The sequence below is a fragment of the Bipolaris sorokiniana genome (assembly GCF_000338995.1).
Source record: "Bipolaris sorokiniana ND90Pr unplaced genomic scaffold COCSAscaffold_6, whole genome shotgun sequence".
NCBI lineage: Eukaryota > Fungi > Ascomycota > Dothideomycetes > Pleosporales > Pleosporaceae > Bipolaris > Bipolaris sorokiniana.
Window position 1 is genome coordinate 984024 of NW_006911900.1, and position 21130 is coordinate 1005153.

At 49.9% G+C, this 21130-nt stretch overlaps 8 protein-coding genes across 8 annotated transcripts; 5 read left to right on the forward strand and 3 right to left on the reverse strand.

Moving 5' to 3' along the window:
- Nucleotides 1–87: 87 nt before the first annotated feature.
- COCSADRAFT_116187 (uncharacterized protein) lies at nt 88–2896 on the reverse strand. Its single transcript, XM_007701301.1, has 3 exons — nt 2719–2896; nt 2544–2650; nt 88–2484 (listed from the first exon to the last, which is right to left on the reverse strand). Exons 1-3 carry the CDS (start codon nt 2855–2857, stop codon nt 211–213), a joined length of 2520 nt encoding a protein of 839 aa, XP_007699491.1. The 5' UTR covers nt 2858–2896; the 3' UTR covers nt 88–210.
- Nucleotides 2897–3111: 215 nt separating this feature from the next.
- Nucleotides 3112–3501, forward strand: COCSADRAFT_159951 (uncharacterized protein; the record flags this gene model as incomplete). The annotated part of the gene is made up of 2 exons (XM_007701302.1): nt 3112–3372; nt 3427–3501. The coding sequence occupies 2 exons, from the start codon at nt 3112–3114 to the stop codon at nt 3499–3501; spliced, it is 336 nt and encodes a 111-aa protein (XP_007699492.1).
- A 10-nt stretch (nt 3502–3511) lies between these two features.
- On the reverse strand, nt 3512–5671 carry COCSADRAFT_36307 (uncharacterized protein). Its single transcript, XM_007700950.1, has 3 exons — nt 5447–5671; nt 4827–5395; nt 3512–4775 (listed from the first exon to the last, which is right to left on the reverse strand). Exons 1-3 carry the CDS (start codon nt 5592–5594, stop codon nt 3696–3698), a joined length of 1797 nt encoding a protein of 598 aa, XP_007699140.1. The 5' UTR covers nt 5595–5671; the 3' UTR covers nt 3512–3695.
- A 641-nt stretch (nt 5672–6312) lies between these two features.
- On the forward strand, nt 6313–10254 carry COCSADRAFT_88227 (uncharacterized protein; the record flags this gene model as incomplete). Its single annotated transcript, XM_007701303.1, has 3 exons — nt 6313–7410; nt 7492–10120; nt 10187–10254. 3 exons carry the CDS (start codon nt 6313–6315, stop codon nt 10252–10254), a joined length of 3795 nt encoding a protein of 1264 aa, XP_007699493.1.
- A 904-nt stretch (nt 10255–11158) lies between these two features.
- On the forward strand, nt 11159–12490 carry COCSADRAFT_36309 (uncharacterized protein). The gene is made up of 2 exons (XM_007700951.1): nt 11159–11257; nt 11313–12490. The coding sequence occupies exons 1-2, from the start codon at nt 11208–11210 to the stop codon at nt 12370–12372; spliced, it is 1110 nt and encodes a 369-aa protein (XP_007699141.1). The 5' UTR covers nt 11159–11207; the 3' UTR covers nt 12373–12490.
- Nucleotides 12491–13538: 1048 nt separating this feature from the next.
- On the forward strand, nt 13539–14074 carry COCSADRAFT_116197 (uncharacterized protein; the record flags this gene model as incomplete). The annotated part of the gene is made up of 2 exons (XM_007701304.1): nt 13539–13728; nt 13844–14074. The coding sequence occupies 2 exons, from the start codon at nt 13539–13541 to the stop codon at nt 14035–14037; spliced, it is 384 nt and encodes a 127-aa protein (XP_007699494.1). The 3' UTR covers nt 14038–14074.
- A 2236-nt stretch (nt 14075–16310) lies between these two features.
- On the reverse strand, nt 16311–18692 carry COCSADRAFT_159956 (uncharacterized protein; the record flags this gene model as incomplete). The annotated part of the gene is made up of 3 exons (XM_007701305.1): nt 16311–17391; nt 17443–18234; nt 18283–18692. The coding sequence occupies 3 exons, from the start codon at nt 18690–18692 to the stop codon at nt 16311–16313; spliced, it is 2283 nt and encodes a 760-aa protein (XP_007699495.1).
- Nucleotides 18693–19877: 1185 nt separating this feature from the next.
- On the forward strand, nt 19878–20891 carry COCSADRAFT_170789 (uncharacterized protein; the record flags this gene model as incomplete). The annotated part of the gene is made up of 1 exon (XM_007701306.1): nt 19878–20891. One exon carries the CDS (start codon nt 19878–19880, stop codon nt 20889–20891), a length of 1014 nt encoding a protein of 337 aa, XP_007699496.1.
- Nucleotides 20892–21130: the final 239 nt, after the last annotated feature.

The window sequence follows — 21130 nt, forward strand, 5'->3', positions numbered from 1 at the left end:
GTTTTCCTGGGACGTGGTGCACGTACATACTATCTAGTTACATTGGAGGCACTGTACTACCGGCATCATCGAAGGGCTCAAAAAAAAGGCAAGGAGAGGGAGTGGGCCGGAAGGGGCCCACGAAATCCATATTTGTAGTGAATAATTTTGCATTAGTACATACAGCGTACCCCCATTCCATTTGCTCCGTAACGTAATGATCTCCGTTTCTTATTTCTTGCTCGGGGGCAACATGCCTAGTAACCTCTCCACTTCAATAGCTGCACTTCCGCCTGCCTTGGCTCGAATCTCCTCGAGCAACTCCCGGTCTTTGACTTTGAATGCTTCTTCTCCTGCCTTGACTAGCAGGCCACATTTGGTCCACATTTCCACGCGCTCAGGTACGGACAGGGACGTGCACTTTGGGATGAATACCGATGCGACTCTGGTGTTACCAGCGCCTAGAATCTCATTGAAAAAGGGTTCCCAGCCAATAGGACTCTTCTTTTGCTTGGCGCATTCTTCGAGCTCGATCCAGTGGCGTGCTGCGACTAGGGCCCGGAGCCGGATATACGTGTATGTCTTATCGTTGATCTTGAACTCTGACTGCACTTTTTGAGCGCGTTTGGTGTGGCCCTGGCGAATGAGTTGGAAGATTGTTTCGTTCGCCGAGAGACCAATATAGGTCTGGCCAGGTAACGTGCCACTGGGGCTGGCATCGCTGGGTCCATTAAGATCGTTCTCAAATTGCGTTTGAAGACGAAGAAGCTTGGCTGCATCGTCTATCGATTGGCGTTGGAAGACGGCTGTACTCTCCCGAGAGTCTTGTAGGTATTTCGATGCCAACTTCAACTTGTCTTGTGCGGCAGCCTGGTTGTCTTGCGAGAGGGCTTCAGATAACAAAAGATTCGATCCATCGAGTCGCCTATCATCTTGGTAGTAGAGATCCTTCAGCAGGTCACGATCTTGGTCCCAAGCTGACGACTCAACCAGAGCTGTAGCGACTGGTCGACTATTGATGACCCGAAAGAAGGATGCAAGTGGTAGCTTCTTGCGGAGATGCAGTAGAACATGGTAGATCAGGTCAGTGTCGCCGGATTCGATAGCCTTGTCAAGCGCAATGTTGTCTTCCTTCATGTTCAGGAGCAAAGGTACTTGCTTTCCCGCTCTGGGTTCGTAGTTTAGTAGGTCCGTTGCAAGGCGAACACGACCTTCATCATACGCCGCCCGCGCAATGTCTTCGAAAGACACACCTGGCTTTCCATGGAGCTTCTTGACAATCAAGCTGCATATTTCTTCTTCCGGGTCCGTGGAAACACGAACCTTTTGCTGCGCCCAATGGCCGTGAATCTGATTGGCTGGCAAATGCAGGTACTCGGCGATTCGTAGTGCCAAGAGGTATTCGCTACGATTCGTGAGACGTTCAATGAGCTTCTCGGGTGTCATGCGACGGTACTGATCGTAACTGAGCGGCAGTCCAACCTCGTAAAAACGCACAGCGTTGAGTACTCGTAGTGTATCGCAGGTATCGACAAAGTCATCTGACGAGTACAAGTCCAATACCGACTTTCCATATGAGGCAGCTTTCAACAGTGATTTCTGCCAATGAATATTGTACTCATGCGCAGCAGCTTTCACACATGTATCCACAGCCTCACCTAAGCTAGGGCGTATAAGCTGGATGAGATCATCTGCTTTGGGGCTCTTTTGCTCGAGAAGAGAAGAGGCCTCTAGCAAGTTTGCAGCAGGCGAGTCGGAGCCAAGCCTGAAGACATCGACGGCTTCATCTGGTACTTTTTGGATAAACTCGCACAAATCATTAGTGAGAAGGCGAATGCCGTCAATATCTGGTAGCAGGTGCACCCAAGTGTCATAGTAGAACTTTGTCGCGGCGCTTCTGGGGCCAATCAGATGTACTTCATCTTCCCACGCCAGCGCAACGGCGTTTGAGCCACACCATTCCATATCCTTGGGAACTGTCTTGATCTTGCTGTCGTACTCGCTGAACTTCTCGCTCCAATCACCGCTGACAACCCATACCTTCCCATCTTCGGTATAAAACGCGAGGAACTCTGCGCGCGGACTGACGCTGATGTGTCTGAAGGGCCCAGCATCAAAGTTCCTGTCTTCAGCTTCGGTCGCGTCCACAACGTAAAGTGTTGTTCCGATGGCAAGGATGACTTCAACCGAGCGAGAGAGAGAGTATGCAGGCGGGACTATGCTCCAGGATATAATGGGGTCGGTCGGTGGGATGGCAAGGAGTTTTGGGCGCGGCTCGGTGTACGAGGCGACCGAGATGAGATGGTTGTTTCCCAGCAACGCGACAAAGCCGGTACTATAGAATTTGCACGATACGACGCCGAGTTGGTCTGAATCATGACCAAGTGTGAAGGGCACAAAGTCGCCCTGCAGGCCGTAGTAGCATCGCACGGTGCCGTCCGATGTGACAACAAGCAGCTTCTCGTCCTCGGACCAGCCCAAGCCCCGGATGGGTCCCTTGTCCCACTAGAGGCTGTCAGCGTTGCCCGTCGTAAAGGTTCGCAGTTGATACTGAGGTGACGTACGTTGATGCTTCGGATCAGCTTGCCCGCGCAGCTGTAGATGTCGATGCTCGACTTGGAAGGACCTGGCCCGCGATATGTTTGCAGCTTGTCTTCATCGCGGTATATGGCTAATGCAGTCAGCCCAGCCCCAGTGCAGGTATGCGCAGTCAATGGCAGGCAAGCGGGACATACCTACCTACAGCACCGCTATACGGCGCCCCCACCACATGGTAGTTCTCGAGCTCGAGGTCCTGGTCGAAGACGGCCTGGTAGAGCTGGACTTTTCTGTAGAATTTGTCGCCGACCTTTTCCCAGTTGGCTGTTGGCTTGGACATGTTTGGTCGCGGACGTCGGGCTACCACGGCGCGAAGTGGTCGGAAGCCCGATGCGCGCCTGGTTGGAGCTTACTTGGAGTTGCGGTCATAGCTCGAAGCACTCGCCGAGGCCTGTCACATCACATATGCACGACGTACGGAGGTGGAATTCAGCGGATTATTCGGTCCGTCTTTCTTCACAGAAATACAAACATCTTTTTAATCTGGAGTCGTGTAAACATTTGCTATATCGTGGTTCCTACTTCAAACAACTCATGGCTCCAAACACAGATCTCCCTACTCGTGCTGCAATTGTTACGTTAAAGTCACCTTTCGGAGGCAAATCAACCGCCCAAATCAGCGCAATCACAGGCATTCCACAACGTACAATTAACGAAATCTACAGGAGAGCCTGCCAGCGAGGCTTTGATCCAAATGCATCTGTGATCAAAATCCTCCCTGAGTACCTTGAAGACGCTCCTCGTGCTGGTCGCCCTCGTAAGCGAGAAGCTGTTCAGGAAGCTACCCCTGAGAAGGTATGCCGTGATAGAAATGTAAGGGAGAGTATTTGTGCTGATATAGATGTGAAGAGTCCTCAAAGAAGCGAGAAACAAGCACACGAAGCCAACAAGCATGCCTGCGTTGACGAAGAAGACGAGGTATGAGAGACTTGACTAGTTGTAAGGGCGTGTGAGACATATTTCATTCATCGTGGCACAACTATATACTACTATCTACGTTCGGGTCTGTGTCGCCCATATTAAAAGAATAACGCCGTCGCTCATGCATCCATAATCAAAGTTCATCCTGTGTCCTTGCCCAACTCCATCAAGGTAGCAAACTCCCTGGCCGCATTCGTTTACAGTCCATTCTCCATCATACCGGCAAGTTTCTCGTGCATTCCAAATCGTTCCACATCGCTGCCAACCTTCTTACGGAACAGGCCGAGATCTTGGAGGAACGACTCTGCCTCGTTCTGCAGCTCCTGTGCCAGCTCATCGTGCTGATCACCCTCATCGTAGCCTGAGTCAGAGTCGTCATCACTTGCCTCTGCGTCACCACCAGCTCCCACGGACCGGTCTACCTCATCTCCTTCACCCAGCCACTCTCCGTTCTCGAAGTCTGGCGTACCGAGCTCACGCGGTGGCGGTAGGACGATAGGGTTCTTAAGCTCTCCAAGGGCAAGAGCGAGATGGCGGCGCAATGTATCAATCTCTGCGCGGAGAGCCGTATTGAGCGGGCGGAGCTCTTCGACTTCCGAAGTGAGTGCTTTGATCTTTGCAGCTGAGACTTGGCGGTTCTCCTCCATAAGACGTTGCATAAGTGCAACCTGCCTCTGGTACTCATCCAGCTCGGTAGCTTCTTCCCTCTTGCGCTGGCTAGCAGCATTTACGCACACCTGTAGACTTCGGATCTGTTCCGACATCTCGGCAATTTGAGCATCTCGCTGTGCAGCAGACATGCAGTCCTGGTTGACAAGAGCACGGGTGCGGATGCGCTTGGCTTGGTCGGCATAACGTAGGGTGGACAGAGTCTCGTCGTAGTCGGATGGAGCTATACACGCAACCATAGCTGTCTTACTATTACCACCAAGAGAGTCCTTGAGAAGCCAGGTCAACACTGAGTCACGGTATGGGACCACCTCACGTGGTCGTCGTCCTTTGGCGCCGTGCCGCCGGGGATCGGCCAGGGCAGCAATGACACGACCAAGTGTCGTGAGAGACTTGTTGATTTGGGCTCCCTCTTTCAGACGAGCACCCGTGGCTTCTGTCGACTTTGCACGTTCAGAGCCAGCAAGGTCGACCAAACGCATGCGTGCTGTACGCTCAATAGTCTCGTCCGAAAGAAGAGAATGAGTGATTTGCTTGAGGCGGATTGTGAAGACTGCGTGGGAACGAGATGAAGTGTCGTTCATTTTAGTAGAAGCAACTGTCCGGCTCTATGCAGGTGTCAGCATAGGTTTATACGACAACAGAGATTGAATACGTACCATGTCGCCAATCTTCATCAGGCGCGCGACGTCGGCATAGCACTTGACTTCGGCTTCCGTCAGGCCCTGTACATAGACGCCATCCTTCTGACTCTCACGAATCTTGAGGTAGACGGGCGGGTTCGTCCTGGGCTGAAGCAAGTCACGTACGTGCTCGTTGTAAACCTCAAAGTAGGATACTTGGACGTGATAGTTGGTGTTGGGTGACGGCTCATGCCTTATTCTCGCAAACAGCTCCTCACAGGTTCGCGGAATCAGGCCTGGGTTTTCCGGCGTGCCCATCATGGTGTAACTCTTTCCCGAACCCGTTTGACCATAGGCAAAGATGCAGGTATGGTATCCGGCAAAGTTGTGATCCAAAAACTCCTCACCGAAAGAGCGGTATACATCCTCCTGGTGCGCATAGTGCGGGTCACTCTCGTCGTGCGACCAGTATGAGCGATCGAAGGTGAATTCCTTATCCTCGTGAAACCGGCGTCCATTACTGTCGCTGTCCTCGGGCGCATAGAGCGTCGTCTTCTGAGTCGCTGGGTCCATTCGAATCAGGCATTTTGTGCCCTTTTCCTTTTCTGCGGCAGATCAGTATGCGACGACATATAGAAATTGCAGGAGATCCCTACCTCTCGGCACAAAAGCCCTGCATCGCACCACGACCTTGACATTGCCTGGGTCATCGTTGATGGGTGTTGGTGGAGACATGTGTGCATATGAGATTTCAGCGGATGCACGCATGGAAGGTGCCGAGGCGGTTGTATGTAGCGGATACATTTTGTCGTCCAGTTGGTCTCCTATTAAGGGGCAGTAAGATCGCCAGAGCTGTTGCGACCGGTCAATGTACACCAGGTGCATAGTAGTAGTTGGTGTTGAGTTAGTGCACGGATCGCTCTTGCCATGACTCGAGGGTCAATGTTTGGGGCGTGTCAACACGCCGTTGCCAGTGCGATGACCACCACGTCACTGCTTGGCAACCCACCAGCCGCCCATCTACATACCGTGGCGCAGCGGAAGCATGCATGATGGGTCGACAATCCCTACAAGCCACATGGATCATCACGGCGGGAGTAGATGGATGGACCATGAAAGTAGTTCGGGACGTCGATGCGCCGTCAGTCCCTAACAATTCGCTCAACAGAGCATTCCTTGCTCCTCACCCGTCAGCCAAATGCCCTTCTACGTCATGCGGAATAATAACAAACATCGCCTCTGGTGCAAAACAAATCTAAAGTGGACGGCAGAGCATCCTCACCGACCATGACAACTAAATTTGGATACCGCTCTTTTCTCAGCGTCGGGCATGCTGGATGTTGTCGGGCGCGAAGACGCCGTACCTAGCGACTAAAAAATTCGCCAGGAGAGATGTGACTGGTCAGACTCATCGCCTCTACCTGCGACGACAACAGAAATCCCACAACAGCGTTACACCGCACTGCAGGAAACGTCAGCTCTCCCCATTATACGGTTCCGCTGACGGGACTTTCTGCCCAACATGGCCACTGCTGCAGTGCTGAGCCTATTGGATGAGCATACCCGGCAGGCCGCCTTTGACGCCAGCCTTGCCAAGCTCAAAGCCGCACCGTACGGCATTGATATCAGCGCACTCGACATTTGCCTTCGACTCCTGCCCACCAACGGATCTGATGCCGGACCCGCGAGCACCGTGCAGCACGGGCAACTGTGGGACATCGTTTTAACCCGCCTAGCCGACGAATCATCCTCAGATCATCTTTATAAGATCGCAGAGTTGTGTCTCAACCGCGAATCGCTAGTAGCAGCTCATCTCAAAATTGGGCTTTATGACGCCCTTGCTCGATCAAGACAAGACCTTTCTGGGAATCCTGAAAAGCTCGAGTCTGCAAGGACGTATCTGCACTATTTGAAATGCTGTTTCTGGGTGTCAGGAGCAGAGGACCACATGGTCGACGTCGATACTCTTAGTCTTCTATCGGACTTTCTGGGTACCAATGGATTAGACGAGGCTGCACACGAAGTCTTATCCGCTTTCTTCTCGTTGTTGAAGAACAAAAGGGGAAGTTCGCCTATCGAAATCAACCGTGTAATCAATGAGTCATTATGGAACAAACTGAGCGCTCTTGATGCGAAGCGTTTTGCTGCGAGATCGAGCAATATTTACAGAACTTGGTTTCAATGGATCTCGCTGGCCGCATCCAGTGGCCTAAAGTTCGAATGCGTAAGGGACGAACAATATTGGAAAAAATTGAGACTCGGTCTCGTCAAAGGCCATGCAGACCAGCGCAAGTACTGCCTTGGCATCATTCGACAGTCTTTCCCGGCTACAACAAATCGCATTGACACTCCAACAATGCAGTATGCTGCAAGCGGCGAGGACCGGGAAAAGTACGATCTCTACTCTACCTTGTTCGAGACTATCGTCCTGCATCGCTACACTGGGCAAGTAGAAGACTCCCTCTCATCAATGACCAAACTGCTTGGATCCTCAAACGCACTTCCGTCAAAAATCACTCCGGCAATGACAACGACTCTGCTCACGGCAGCTCTTGATCCATTAATTCAAGAGAGTGTCAGGAAGATGATTGGCCGCTGGTACATGGACTTTGTCATCCAGGTAAGCAAACTTCAACAGTGCTGATGCACAACTTAACTTGATTACAAGCTGGCTTTCCAAATAATAACCATATTCTGATAGTGTCGCGGTGATATCAGTGGCCACATACACTTTCTCTTCGACGGATTCCTCCCGTGGGCAACAGATGGGAGTCTCTTCACTTCAACGCTTACTGCCACCCGAACGCAAACCACCTGTGCCCATGGAGAGGCTTTAGCCGCTGTTATCGCACGATTTGCGTCTGATACTGAAGACAGTCCATGTTTTGTCCCATCGAACGATGATAGCACGCAAGAAATCGGCGTGGATAACCGCCATGGGCGTGCCATCATATTGGGCGTTGTTCGATTCATCATGAACGCTCGCGGCCGATTATTTCAGTCGGCAATACTATATCTACTAAATGGTCTCATAACAGGTCTCGCCGCACGACAAAGCAATTCCTCACTGTCAGGACACCCGGACTTTGCGTCAGCCGAAATTGCAGAAATCTTAAGCCTTGCACGACTTCCGGGTCTTCCTGAGGTGGCGAGCGATTTACATAGCCTTCATTGCCGAAAGCTTTGCGATCTTATCCGTCCTGACTCGGGATCTGAGATGATGCCAGCCGAGGAAGCCCTACGCGCTCGGTGTAAAAACCTAGAGAAGCAAGTGGATCAATCAACAACTGTCACCGCCTCGGATGACACTACACCCTTGTCACTCCAGCTTTTCCTGAAGGACCTACGCGAGTCAAAGCATAACTGCATTCAGGGCCAAAGATTTGCGCCTGCCTGTAAGGCCTTGACCAAGCTGCTCGATCAGATGGACGTCAACTCTGTCGATCCAGATGAGGTGCACATCGCCTTGGCAGCACTTTGGGAAGAGGCTGAAATCCGCGACTTCATTCGGCCATTTGCTGTTCACCTGCCACCTTTGATGTTCCACCCGGCATGCGTACACATTTGTGTCGTACATAACCAAAGAAACGATGTAGAATCCGCAACAGATCTCACAAACCTTTTGTCCAAAGCCATGTCACGTCTAGCAAGGTTATCCAAGGGTAGGTCCTACGTGCTTGCAGCGCTTGCAAAATCGCTTCGCAAAGCTGCTTTTGAAAATCCCTCCATCACAGGTATTCTTCCCTTTGAAGATTACATCTTAGACTTTGTAAACGATCCTGCATCCATCAAGCCGGAGTTCTTGTTCGAGGTCGTGGCTGCTGAAAAACTGCAACGATACCTGCCACATCGAACATATACCTCGTATTATGGACTTCGAGAATGGCACGCATACACAGCTGTCTTGGATATTCTACGACGATTCCCTGAAGGGCAGTTAGATGTTGCCAAGAGCATTCTCAATCGCTTGATCCAACCCTGGAAAGATCAACAGCCACCAGTCGCCGTTAAGAGTCCCTGGAAAAAGACATTACAGCTACAGGCAATCCTTTTATTGAGCCATGTTTGCATCAGTAATTCGGATGCTGATGCGTATCTCGATGGACTCACACATGCTCTGACACTGGAGTCATGGCCACGTTATCGCTATCTGCTCGAATGGACGATAGCTCGCATTTATCGTCAGTTCCCAGGAAAGTCTTCGAGAGTTATCGAGCAGCTGCAGAACTTGGACGAGTACAGTCCTATGCACATTGCCAGCTTGATCAAACTTGGACTTCTAGTCGCATCTTATGAGTCTGAGGTGTTTACCACCAAGCTTATGATGCAGCTCAATGCATACTCGGCAAGTCCGAAAGTTCAGATACGCCACGAGGCGAACTTTGCATTTCCGCTGGTCTTTGATCTCGCAACCAAAAAGGGTTGGAAGACAGTCGTCGAAAACCCTGCGCTCTTTGCTATGGATACCTTTATCCGACGTCTCGACAAGTTCAGTGCTTCGCCATGGACGATAAGAACCCTGAAGGTCGACATTGAAGCAGACTTCACCATGGTCGGTATTTTCCAGGGGCGGTACCTTTCAATCGAATCGCCAGAAGATGAGTTGGTTACGTATGAAGATTTTGAAGAGCTTGAGTCGGACGATCAAGCGATGCATGTCGCCTGTCCTCCCGCAATCATACAGTTGGGTACTGCACCAGGAAAACAGAATACTAGCGATGAACCAGCAACTGCAGCTCCTTCAGCTGTGTTTAAGGAAGATCCGAGCGGCCAGGTCACACTACAAACCAAGGCCGGTATCGACCTAGACAACCTCCATCCAGCGTCTGGTCCACCAAGCATACAAAACCGGCGGCCCGCATCTGTCATGCTTGTCGCATCCCTGATTGACAATCCCACGAACCTGGGAGGTCTTTCGCGTATATCCGAGTCTTTTGGGTTGGAGACTCTATACATCGATGATCTCAAGAAGGTTGCGCACAAAGACTTCAAGGCCACGAGCGTAAGATCAGAGAAGCACCTTGCCATTAAGGAACTCAAAGAACTGGATGTCCCTGCATTCTTGTTGGAAGCGAAGAGCCAAGGATACGAGGTTGTGGGTATCGAACAAACAGACCGCAGCGGTATCTTGGGTTACGAAGGTGTCGATGGCGCATACCTGGGTAGTGATGGTGACACGATTGAAGTTGTCCGTCGTCAAGACGTTGGGACACTGCCCAAGAAGTGCTGCCTGGTACTTGGGAGTGAGAAAGAAGGTATCTCAGCCGAGGTGCTTGCAGTCATTGATCGCAACGTGGAAATAAAGACTGTGGGTGTGACAAGAAGTCTTAGTAAGTTCTAATTCTCTCAAACCTGTATATGCAGTTGTGAACCATGCTCTAACACCATTTTCGCAGACGTGCAGACGGCGGGCGGTATTGCGCTGTATGAGTGGTGGAGGGAATGGGGGGAGATGTCCAATTAAGAACGGTGACGAGGGAGCGACAAAGCCTTTTCACATCTGTAAACTCCAACTCTTCATGAAGCCTCAAACCCTTGTCTATCCTCGGTCCCTGACCATGCCCCCACTTTCTCCTGTGAACGGTACTCACTGATCAACGCTAGGCCTCTGCATCCACCTGTGGAGCTACTGCAAGATCACTAGGCTCATACCTTTCGAGTCGGGTTAGTGTAGTCACGGAGCTGGGAAGATGAGGCATGTGCGTTATAGATGCACTATTGTATCAAGGACTGCAGTGAAACAATACGCTTCTCAAAGCCTCAGAGACGTAGAGTATCTACCATTGTATAGATTGAGCGTGGGTGGTTGTGTCTAATGATAGACGAAGTTGGTCTAGGTAGCCACTGGTGATAGTACTACTATGGACACACGTCCTCAGTCCAGACGCAGAACCTCATAAAGATGACAACGCTTCCACTTTATCACGCGTCAGGATTTGATCCCTGTCTCAAACGACCTTATGCGTCAGGAATAATTTAAACGATGTAGAAGGAACACATCTAGCGTTGGTGCTGTACGACGGTGAGGCACATCTTTGCCAACTCAGGCGCGCGTGGAGGCATCTCGCCCCCGCCAAGCAATGTGAAACCGTGCTCAAACCCATCCTCTCCCGCACGTCTTCGAACCACCCCTACCCTGCCCCAAGATCGCCGAGAAATACCCAGCCGTCACTCGCTATCATTGTGTGAGCGTGTTTCAATCAAGCAATACGACTCTCCGCTTAAGCCTTCTCCCCCGTTGAACCGAAGCTCTTACAAGCATTATACCGTTGCACGATCCAACGCCAAGATGGGGCTGGTACAGTCGCTGAAACGGTCCTCTCAGTGCTCCTGGTGCGCCACAATACGTGTAGGAATATAATAATCGGGACTGCCCACAATGAGCCCGCGATGAATGAACCAGATTATCTTATCAAAATGCCTTTCATGAACTCTAAGGGTGCGACGACGCTCGGTCACACTTTCCGGTAAGCTATGGTGAAGCTCGGGACGATGTCGGGCGCAACGGCTAACCAGATGCAGAAACTTTGACCAAACTATTATCACCGTCAAAGTTGGTGGAAAGGAACATCCCGAGTCTTTCAGCTGCCATCGCGAACTTTTGAGGAGATGCTCGACATACTTCAACACATGCTTAGAAGAGAAGAGCAGCTCGCCTTACAACTCCTCTAGTTCAACGCTTGAGCTAGAGGATACTAGTCCAGACGTCTTTGATGCATTTATGCTCTGGCTTTACACAGGATTTATCCCACATCACTTGATCGAGGGCGGCAAGGAAGTTCATCCTCCAACACATGCTATTAGCGTCAATGGAAACGACAACACCAGTGTTCCACCTACAGAGCAAGGTGAAGGTGACGATGTAGATACTGCTTCATGGGGCATCGCTCTGGACGACGAAACACCTGCAGATGGCGCATCAGCACCCGCCGAAGCAACGAACAGCCCAACAACAACTAGCGCAGAGAAAGTACAGGGGGAAGTTGAGGCTGAAAAGCCTCCAGTAGTACTGCCCCCTCGCAACCCTGCAGAGAAGCCCGAGATACCCAAGGAGACACTATGCCCATGCTGTTCACGACCCTACAAATGGAGGAGTTTGGAAGGATTCCTCGAGCGCCGTTTCATATCGCTCTATGTTTTCGCGCACAAATACTCGATTCCCAAACTAAGCCGCGCCGTCATTCTCGCATGGCAAACAAACGATGAGATTCTGCAAGTCATGCCCGACCACAGCAACGTCATTGCCGCATACGAGAGTCTCCCTCCAGACGCACCACTGTGCAGGTACTTTCTCGATATGTACTCTGTGTACTGGAACCCCGATCGCGATGATGAGCGCACCATTCCTCTGCGAAGCCACCTGCCACAAGCTTTCCTGTTCGAGCTGGTCACCATGCTAGCAAGAGGCGAGCGGCCAAAGATGGAAAAGGAATGGTGCGAGTTCCACGAGCACGAGAGTGAAGAAGAGAAGAAGGCCTGTCTGGATGATTTGGCCAAGGATCCTATTGCAAGCAAGGCGCTCCGACGCATCAAGGATAGCAAGGGCTGGAAGGGCCTAGTGCTCAAGAAGGGCAAGAGGTGATGAGTTCACGACAGTCTGTATACCAATAGTACATGGAGGAGTTATTATCATGACCGGCGTTTGGAACTCGGCTGCAGCACCATTCGCATTGCTGAGCGATTCATTCAATACAACATACTTTTGTTCGCTTTCTCAAGTCATGTGCGCACCACCACCACCATCTTTTTCTTGTTTGCAAACATGTGATTCCGCTTGCTAAAAATAGTTCGTAATCCTCCATCTATCCCCTTGAGATTTCGTGTTTAACCTCGTGTTTTTTTTTACACTTCACGCTGACTGGCGGGCCGGGAACGGCGGGGAAACACGAGATCCCATGATCAAAGAAGACGGATTCAGCTACGGCTATAGTCTTTGTCAGCACACCCACTGCAATTTCCATTCGTCTACACCCCAACTATCGATACTCGGTGCTGTGCGCCGTGGCGCGGAAAATACGATGTCAATTTCTTGGGTCAAGAACGCCACTTACCATTTCGAAACCTGGGGTGTGAGGCTAAGGCTTTTGGGCTTGAGCGGGAGGGTAAATAGACTGCTGTCAGCTTATTATTGGGAACAAAACTTTATGTCACTGGACCCTTGTGTGCTAGCTTTCTTTTCGTTACGGGCAAGCAAACGCTTCGATGGTTTGGGATTCATTACTTGCTTTCTGTGGGCCATTGATGGGAAATTCTGACAGAAGGGTGACTGAGGATTACATGATAGTAGTAACCTGTTCCTTTGCTGGATTATAGCTTACCACGAGACAATCCCCACAACTTTCCCAAAGCGATTCCAGGCCCGTATGTCTGTCACGCGCAGCGGAAAAGTATCGTGTTCTTTTTTTCAATAGTTCTTCTAGGAAAATCAATGCACCAAAGTATACGAAGGATGCGAGGGACACGCCGCCACGTCCGAAGTCAGCTTGCTTCCCCTCTGATTCCACTACGCATTTACGGGCCTATCAGACTTGAACTATGCAGCGGGATAATACTCGCCAGCTCACTTACCCATAGACTACTTCAATCTTAAAATAGACACCTCATAGGACGTCACACTATCCGCTCACATATATATATATAACCTACCTTTTCCAGCACCACATCATACCTCCACTCAACCCATCCATACATCCTCGATAACCCACTACTTCGACACACTCGCTCAACAACCTCATACACCTTGCAATCATGAAGACCCTCACCATCGTTCTATTCTCCCTCATGTCCCTCGCCTACGCCGGCGAGCCCGTGTGCCAGCAATGCGACTACCGCCCCGGCTACAATCTCTGCGACATCACGACTTCATGCACGTTTGTCTGGGGCCACGATGATCCGAGCACGCCTGCACCGTATTATTGTGCTTGTAGGGCTGGATATCGTATGTTCTCTCTCTCTTCTTCTTCCCTTTCCTGACACCCTCGCCTTGCCTTGCTGGTGCAAGAAGCGACAAAGTACCAAACGACTTGTTATGCTGGTGCTAACGCAACAAACAGGCGCAGACAACTGTGAGGCCGGCGACACGACCCAGCAGTTCCGTCTCCCCTGGTATGGAACTCCTGGCGGCGACCCGAGTCAGCAGGGTAGAGTGTTTGTAAAGCCTGGTGTGTCGTGTAATACGCTTTGTGATGATTATACGCTTGGCAAGGATGGGTGCAAGGCTGTGAAGGAGTTGGATTCTTGTTTGTAGAGGCGGGCTGGGTAGGAGGATGGATGTGGGATTTGAGGGTGTAATGGGTATTGGGGGATTGGGGAGGGGCTTGTATATATCATGAAAGTAGTAAGGAAATTATGATCGAGGTTGATGAGTGGTGTGATATTTTTGAAGTATGTAGTGTGTGATTGGTGGTGGTTGGTGATTCGAGCATGTTTGTGCGTAGCTTGTTGAATTGAAGGTGACTCGGTGACTGGTCAAAGAATCGAGTGACGGACTTGGACTCGCTTTCGATGTTGGCTGAATAACGTACATCCCTTTGTACCGGAACAACCGGTTTGACGGAACACTATTCTATAAGCAAGCTGATAGTAGGCAGAAGACCTGTTTTAAAGATATTCACAGGCTTCCATTATCTCCAATCGCATATATTCTACATATAACTAATCCTTAAATAGAAAAATACGTGGTGGTGCAGCTATAGGTCGTCAATCTGCTAGCGGCGACAATTCGTGCCTCAGCTAGCACCTCAGCATACGCACCAATTTCGCTCTAGATTTCATCTTCAAAAATATTTGGTAACGCTCTAGATATTTGTAGATATACGGCCTTAGCTAACGATGCGAAGGCAACACTACATAGAGAATTGCGCTCGGGCCTTGTTATGTAGCGCCAGACACCAGGTACCTATTCGGCACTAAGCCACGCACTTCCTCTGCCGCCTGCGCAACGAACGATTTCTTATGTTCCGCTCCATTCGTCGTCGCTGTGTCGGTTTGCATCAAGCGCAGGGCTGTCGGATGTAACAACGTCGCATACCTTGGTACGTACTACAAAAGCCCTGAACAGAAGTACTAGAGAAGAAAGACAAACAGTGCATAGAAAGGACAACGAGGAAAGCTGTATCTAGTCCCCTATAGCTTTGAAGCTGTTCAACTGGCACTATATTCCAACAATAGCTTCATACTTCTATCCCAGCGTCCAGGATCAAAGAAGAGTGCGTAGTAATCTCTCCCCGCTTTCTCTGCCGCGTATTGCAGCGCTGTTTTTCCAGACGCGTCCTTTGCATCTATCTCAATGCCGACAACATGGAGAAGATAATGCAAAGATTCCTTAGTAAGAGATCCGCGTATCGCAGAACAGTGCAAAATTGTCTTGCCTTCTAAGTCTTTCTGTGTTAAATCGACACCGTGTTCCTTTAGGATCTCGAAAATTTGAACGCTGCATTTCCCAGCAAAAGTGCATAGGTGTCCTAGGTTTTTTCCATTTCTGTCAAAAAACAAAGAGCTTCCTTTGACCGAAAGCAATTGTTGACAGACGTTGAGATCTGGTACATGCGTGAGTGGTTGTTCAAAGTAGCTCGCCAACGGTGGGTTGCCAGATGCGTCCAACTCTGAACCACCTACCCCTTTGTCGAGCAGTAACTGTATTGTCTCATGCCGGACTATAAAGCTCGTAGAAACCAGGTGGTGGAGCGAGTTTCTACCATGATTATCCTTCGACGCCACCAGGCCTGGTCTTGTTGCCGGAGCAGTTTCTAGAAGAACACTGATTGTTTCATGGTTTCTATTTTGTGCAGCGTAGTGAAGAGCATTGAGCCCTTCATTGTCCGTTAGGGCAGGATCAACTCCCAAGGAAATTAGAATAGCAACCGCGTCGTGGTTGCCAGCTTGACTAGCAAGGTGCAGTGCGTTTTGCTGCTACAAGTTTCTTTCGAACGGATTCGCTTCTCTATATATTAGTTTCTGAATTATCGACACACTTCCAGGTTTTCCATAACCAACACAGTGCAAAAGATGCTTATGTTGACAGTCTCTGATCGTCATACTGGTCCTAGCATCTGCGAGCAGAGCATCAAGCACACCTTCGCGATGCATTGCTATTTCTGCAATAGATGCATCAATGTCGTCTTCTTCAAATTCCACCAAATCCCGAATGACTTCTATCCTGAAGTCTTGGTTGGTCCAATCGTCGTCATATTCTGGTCCATGCAGGGTTTTACGCAACGTGAGATGCATCGGGGACTCGTTGTATCCGGACAAAGCGTTCGGATCAGCGCCACACTCAAGAAGGAACTTGGTCATGACTAAATTGCCAGTCAAAGCCGCAAAGTGTAGAGGTGTCAGGCCAGCTGAAATTCCCGAGGTGTCGGTCTTCGCAGCGTTCCGAGACCGCGACTTTCGATAGACACAGACATCAATGGACAAACCCTTGTCAAGAAGCAATCTTATTATAGATTTGTGGCCTTGCTTGACGCATTAATGCATTGGAGTCATGTTGTTGATATCGATCGTGTTTGCTGGAGCGCCTCATGAAAGCAGAAGGTCGATAAGACCAAGGTTACAATTCGCGCTGTTAGTAGCATAATGCAAAACGCTTTTTCCCTGGCTATCGTGTCGCGAGACATCAGCGCCGTTGTTGAGTAGGAGCTCAACAATAGCTGTATGGTTCCCAGCTACAGCCGCCTGCAGTGCGTTGCCGTACTTTCCGCCCTGCGCGTTGACTTCAGCGCCCTTGTCGAGCAGCAGCTTCACGATTCTTTGATGTCCAAGTTCTGCTGCAAGATATAGGGGAGTCTGGCCCTCACTATCTCTTCTTTCTAATATGAGTCCTATCTCTCCTACTTGATTTAGGAGTAGAGTCTCTAATACAATGGCTAATCCGAAACGAGCTGTAAGATGCAATCCTGTGCTGTCCTTGGGATATTTCTGGCTATACCCCTGATATGTGTATTCTGATCGTAAGAGTACCTGCACAGCGCAAGAAACTAATTCCTTGCAGGAGAGAAATGAGCAGGCTAGCTCACATATCTCACCTTCCGCTGTCAATGCATGCTCTCCCCAGTGCTTGGCAGTATAGCCTAAGAATTGACTTCCTCGAAGCCTCTCTTCAAATTCTTCGTCAGAGGAGCAGCTCCCAGTTTCGAATGTGCTAAATGATAGGTACGTGAGACATGTCGAGGCTATATGTAGTTGAGCGCCTGGATTCCATACATCTCGGATACGTTCGAAGTATTCTTGGGTGGTGTAATGCACAAGACGGATGACAGCGCTTTCTTGGTCAACGACGACCAGTCCAGCACACACGGATAATAGATCTTCAACATCAGGTATGTTCTCGGGATCGAGCCCTGCCTCATTTGGCTCTACTGCCAGAGCACAGCAGATCTCTGTCGTGGTAAGCGGCCGTTTCGCATACGTGATCCACGACAGTACCCTTTTAGCCAGCTCTTTATCTCCGTCTAGTTGGCCATTTATGCGTTGAATGGCCTCGCTGTAGGCGTCATCAATCGTAACTGAGCCCTTCAAGAGGCGGCCTAATGTCGACTTTACTTCTTTTACTGTTCGCTTGTCTACGAGTGAGTCTGTATGTAGGCGGGCAAGAAGAAACCTAGACGCCCGTAAGTTGGTGTTATCTAACATAAATAAACAGATAACATACATACCATCTACCGCCTCTACAAGTTTGTCTTCCATCATGGCCTGCAGCGCAGGGTCACGCTGAATGCATCTGTGCAGTCGGTGCGTCTGGCCGGCTACATAACGCCTCACGTCATCATCGCTAGCTCGTATTTCTAGGTTCATCTCTGCTTGAAACTCAGCTTCAATCTCTGGTATAAATCGTGCCGTGGCCATGATGCGAACATCTTGTCCTATTTGTAAGTCTTTGAGTCTAGCCAGGAGCTGACTACGAGTGCCGTCATTATCTCGACATTCGTCCAGAGCGTCGATCACAAGATAGACTGTAGAAAACTTTGCAATGACTTCTTGAAGGGCGCTGAATATCTCCTCGATTTTCGGCTTCATGCCAAGGTGGTGATGCTTCTTGTGCAGTCGTTCTACAGGCTCCAGCGCCCACGGTCGACCTTGCACCAGCTGCTTAACGATGGCTGCCAGCATGCTAGAGGCGTCCTGTTCTATCTGCTCTTGGTAGTTGCAGTACACGTATGCAACTCCTATCGAGCTGCTCTGTGTACGTGTATAGTGCAACAGGTGGTCGATCGCGATCGCAGCCACCATCGTCTTGCCGGCGCCAGGAATCCCTGGGCAGAAGAGTGTACCTTTCGGCTCACCCAGCCACTTTGCGAACTCGGGCGCTCTAAGAAACCACTGACACGTCCCTTCTTGTCTGTGACCGATGATGTCTGATTGCCGGGCGGGGTAGTTCAAAGGCGAGATCCATTCTACTATCTTGCTATGCTTTGCATCGTCTTGAGTATCTTGGTATAGTTTGCTTCTACGTGTAAGCGAAGTAACATTATAGCGCTACGAAAAGACTTACAAGTGGTCCATCTGTAACGCGATCAATACGTGTGTTTTCAAACGCTCTATTCGATCCAGTATGCTAGCAATCTCCTCCTTCTTAAACTTCCATACTAGCGCTTCGCCGACCTTCTTCAATCGACCCCCGTCTGTTATCTTATTCTGCAGCTCTTCAAGCGCCTGCTTGAACTGGTCAAGTGGCCCGTTAGGGGATGCGAGAGCTTCGACAGCAGTATTCCGTGGCCGGTTAGGGTCCCCATTTTGAACGTGATCTAGTAGTTTACAAAAAAGATTACGGGTATTTGATATTTCAGCTTCGCAGTGCGTGCGGTCTTTTGGCGCATCGTTGACATCGCTCAGATATGTGAGAATCTTAGCGGAGAGCTGGATTACTGCGATTATGCTGGCTGTGACGCTGAGCGGATCCATACTTAGACAGGATTTACGGACAAAAAAAGTGCAGATGAAGAGCTACCAGAGAGGAGAGCGGCATCTTATAGGCAGCAGAGTTGCTAGTGTCTGGGCGAAGGGTAGCCTTGCTGCGGTGGAACAGCTGCAATGCAACATGTGTTGTGCTGCGCCACTTCTTATTCATAAGATCCATTGCTACGTAGGTGCAACCATGCAGCAGGTTGGCCACCTACCAGATGCCTTTTTTATGTCGCATTTAAGGGCACAAAACTAACTTTTCTTAGATAGCAGATTTATGGTTATGTTACATAGACGTGGCAAGCCTTGTCTAGCGATGCCTTGTGGTAAATGATTCATGAACGTTAGCTTCCGTCGACAACAAACGCTCTACAGCATTGCAGCTTCGCAGGCATTTCATAGAACCACTCAATACAGAACATGTTATAGTCATTTACATCAAAAGGATAAATTATGTTTAGTAAGAGACAAGGCTTTACGCGAGATCAGCAACTGTGCTATAAGGCGGGTATAGATTTCGAATACAAATACGCTAACCTGTAGAGAGAGAGCTAGAATAGCGCCTTGAAGCGTTCCTATATTGACGTAAATCAAAAATAGAATTAAGGTTGCTTTAAAATAGCATTTTTGCTTACATTTTAACAAATATTGTTTTTCTACCTGTTGGGAGGGACGTTAGAGGTTGTTCTCTCGAAGACCAAAAGATCTCTTTGAATAACCAACAAGTTAGAAACAGATGTTCAAGTACGCACCGATATCCTGGGTAGGAAATAGCTTGTGTTATTTGTATTCTCACATCCATCAGACGAGAAACCTAAGTCTGTCAGAACTGTTCACTGATTTGGTCCACGTTCAAGTCAAATACAGTAGGAATATTGATAGTACCTTGCTTGTTCTTCCAATCGGTCACGTACACAAATCTCTGTATGTGCTTGAAGCTTGAATAGTCCGTTTCACTGCAACCACTAAACTGCTTTAGGTATCAACATAGTGAAAGCAAACGCTATTCTCAGAACAGTGCTCGACAACAGTACACAAAGTACCTTGTTTACTTAACTTCGCCTTCTATATCACCACCATCATATCACTCTCAAATAAAATATCCACATCTACAACCCAGTTACCTTCCCTCATCACAGTACGATATACCATTGACCTGGGAAACCACCTCGCACAACTACAGCCATGGCATATGGGCTTGAAGACCGCGATGCGGTCGACGAGCTATTCTCTCTCTCACTCGAGGATCACCTCACACCAACTCAACCCGAAAGGCTACGAATGCCTTCCCCACCAATTATGCGTCCACTGCGAGGTGACGACACTTCCCCCCAACCCAGCAGGCTTCGGCTTCCTTCGCCACCACCAACAAAGCCCACCAAGGACAAGTCTGCACCTATATATTCCGACTCCGACACCACCTCGTCACTCTCCTCAACCCCCTCATCTCCAGACTTATCTCCAGTCCTATCCCCAGCCGGACCCGAAACCCCCTCTGCCCTCTCACCCTCCGATCAAGCCGCCCTCCTAACCCGCATCCACTCCGGCCTATCCTACACAGCAACCCAAAAATCCCTCAACCTCCCAATCACCCAAACAACCCGCTTCTCCCTCTGCCCCCAGTACCCAACCCACCTCCCAGCCCTAACCCTGCTCCGCAAACACGCCATCCTCATATCCATCTCCCCCACCCACGAACTCTACGAGCTAGGCATTCCGCGGCCAGACTGGGTGCAAGAAGGCGCTATAACAGGTATTCACGACGCGCAGTGGTGGATGGGGAAGAGTAGGGCGGAGATTAAGGCGGGGCCGTGGGCAGACGAGGCGGATGTCAAGGTTGCGGAGGCGCGGATGAGGGGGGTGGAGACGAGGAAGAAGAAGAGGAGGGGGAAGGGGGAGAGGGAGAGGGAGTGGAAGTTGAGGGAGGGGGTTAGGCGGGCGGAGGAGGGGGAGGGGAGTGAGGATGACGAGCATGAGAAAATGGAGGACGAAGAAGAAGAAGGGGAGGAGGATGAAGCGGACGAGGGGAAGACAATGGAGGGAGTTCTATATGGGAGTTTGGAACTTGCGACGACTTCTACGAAGCGTTTGAGGAGCCAGGTTGGTTCGACGTCTTCGCCATCTTCGAGGAAGTTGAGGAGTCCGGGTGGTTCAGAGTCTTCCCCTTCTTCGAGGGTCTTGAGGATTCGCAAACTGTGAAGAGAGCAAATGACATGTCTCTTGGTTGTGTTTTGCATGTGGGGTTAGTTAAGTCACTAGGAAATTTGCCTTAGGAGTAAAGTGCAGGTAAATGGCGTTAAAGTTCACGGTCATCAAGTGTAAGATAAAAACAAAAGAACTGAGAAGTCGCTTCTGTTCAAGTGCAAAAGTCATACAAAAGTCAAGTCAAGTCCAAGTGTTTGAAAAGTCAATGAGCTTTGTATTTCTTAATATATACA

Excerpts from the sequence above, each read along its gene's own strand:
- COCSADRAFT_116187 (XM_007701301.1), bottom strand. The coding sequence starts at position 2,857 with ATGTCCAAGCCAACAGCCAACTGGGAAAAGGTCGGCGACAAATTCTAC. Across the intron at positions 2,651-2,718 it reads GCCGTATAGCGGTGCTGTAG|CCATATACCGCGATGAAGAC; the intron begins GTAGGTATGTCC and ends TGACTGCATTAG. Across the intron at positions 2,485-2,543 it reads AGCTGATCCGAAGCATCAAC|TGGGACAAGGGACCCATCCG; the intron begins GTACGTCACCTC and ends GACAGCCTCTAG.
- COCSADRAFT_36307 (XM_007700950.1), bottom strand. The coding sequence starts at position 5,594 with ATGTATCCGCTACATACAACCGCCTCGGCACCTTCCATGCGTGCATCC. Across the intron at positions 5,396-5,446 it reads CAGGGCTTTTGTGCCGAGAG|AAAAGGAAAAGGGCACAAAA; the intron begins GTAGGGATCTCC and ends GATCTGCCGCAG. Across the intron at positions 4,776-4,826 it reads TGATGAAGATTGGCGACATG|AGCCGGACAGTTGCTTCTAC; the intron begins GTACGTATTCAA and ends ACACCTGCATAG.
- COCSADRAFT_36309 (XM_007700951.1), top strand. The coding sequence starts at position 11,208 with ATGCCTTTCATGAACTCTAAGGGTGCGACGACGCTCGGTCACACTTTC. Across the intron at positions 11,258-11,312 it reads ACGCTCGGTCACACTTTCCG|AAACTTTGACCAAACTATTA; the intron begins GTAAGCTATGGT and ends AACCAGATGCAG.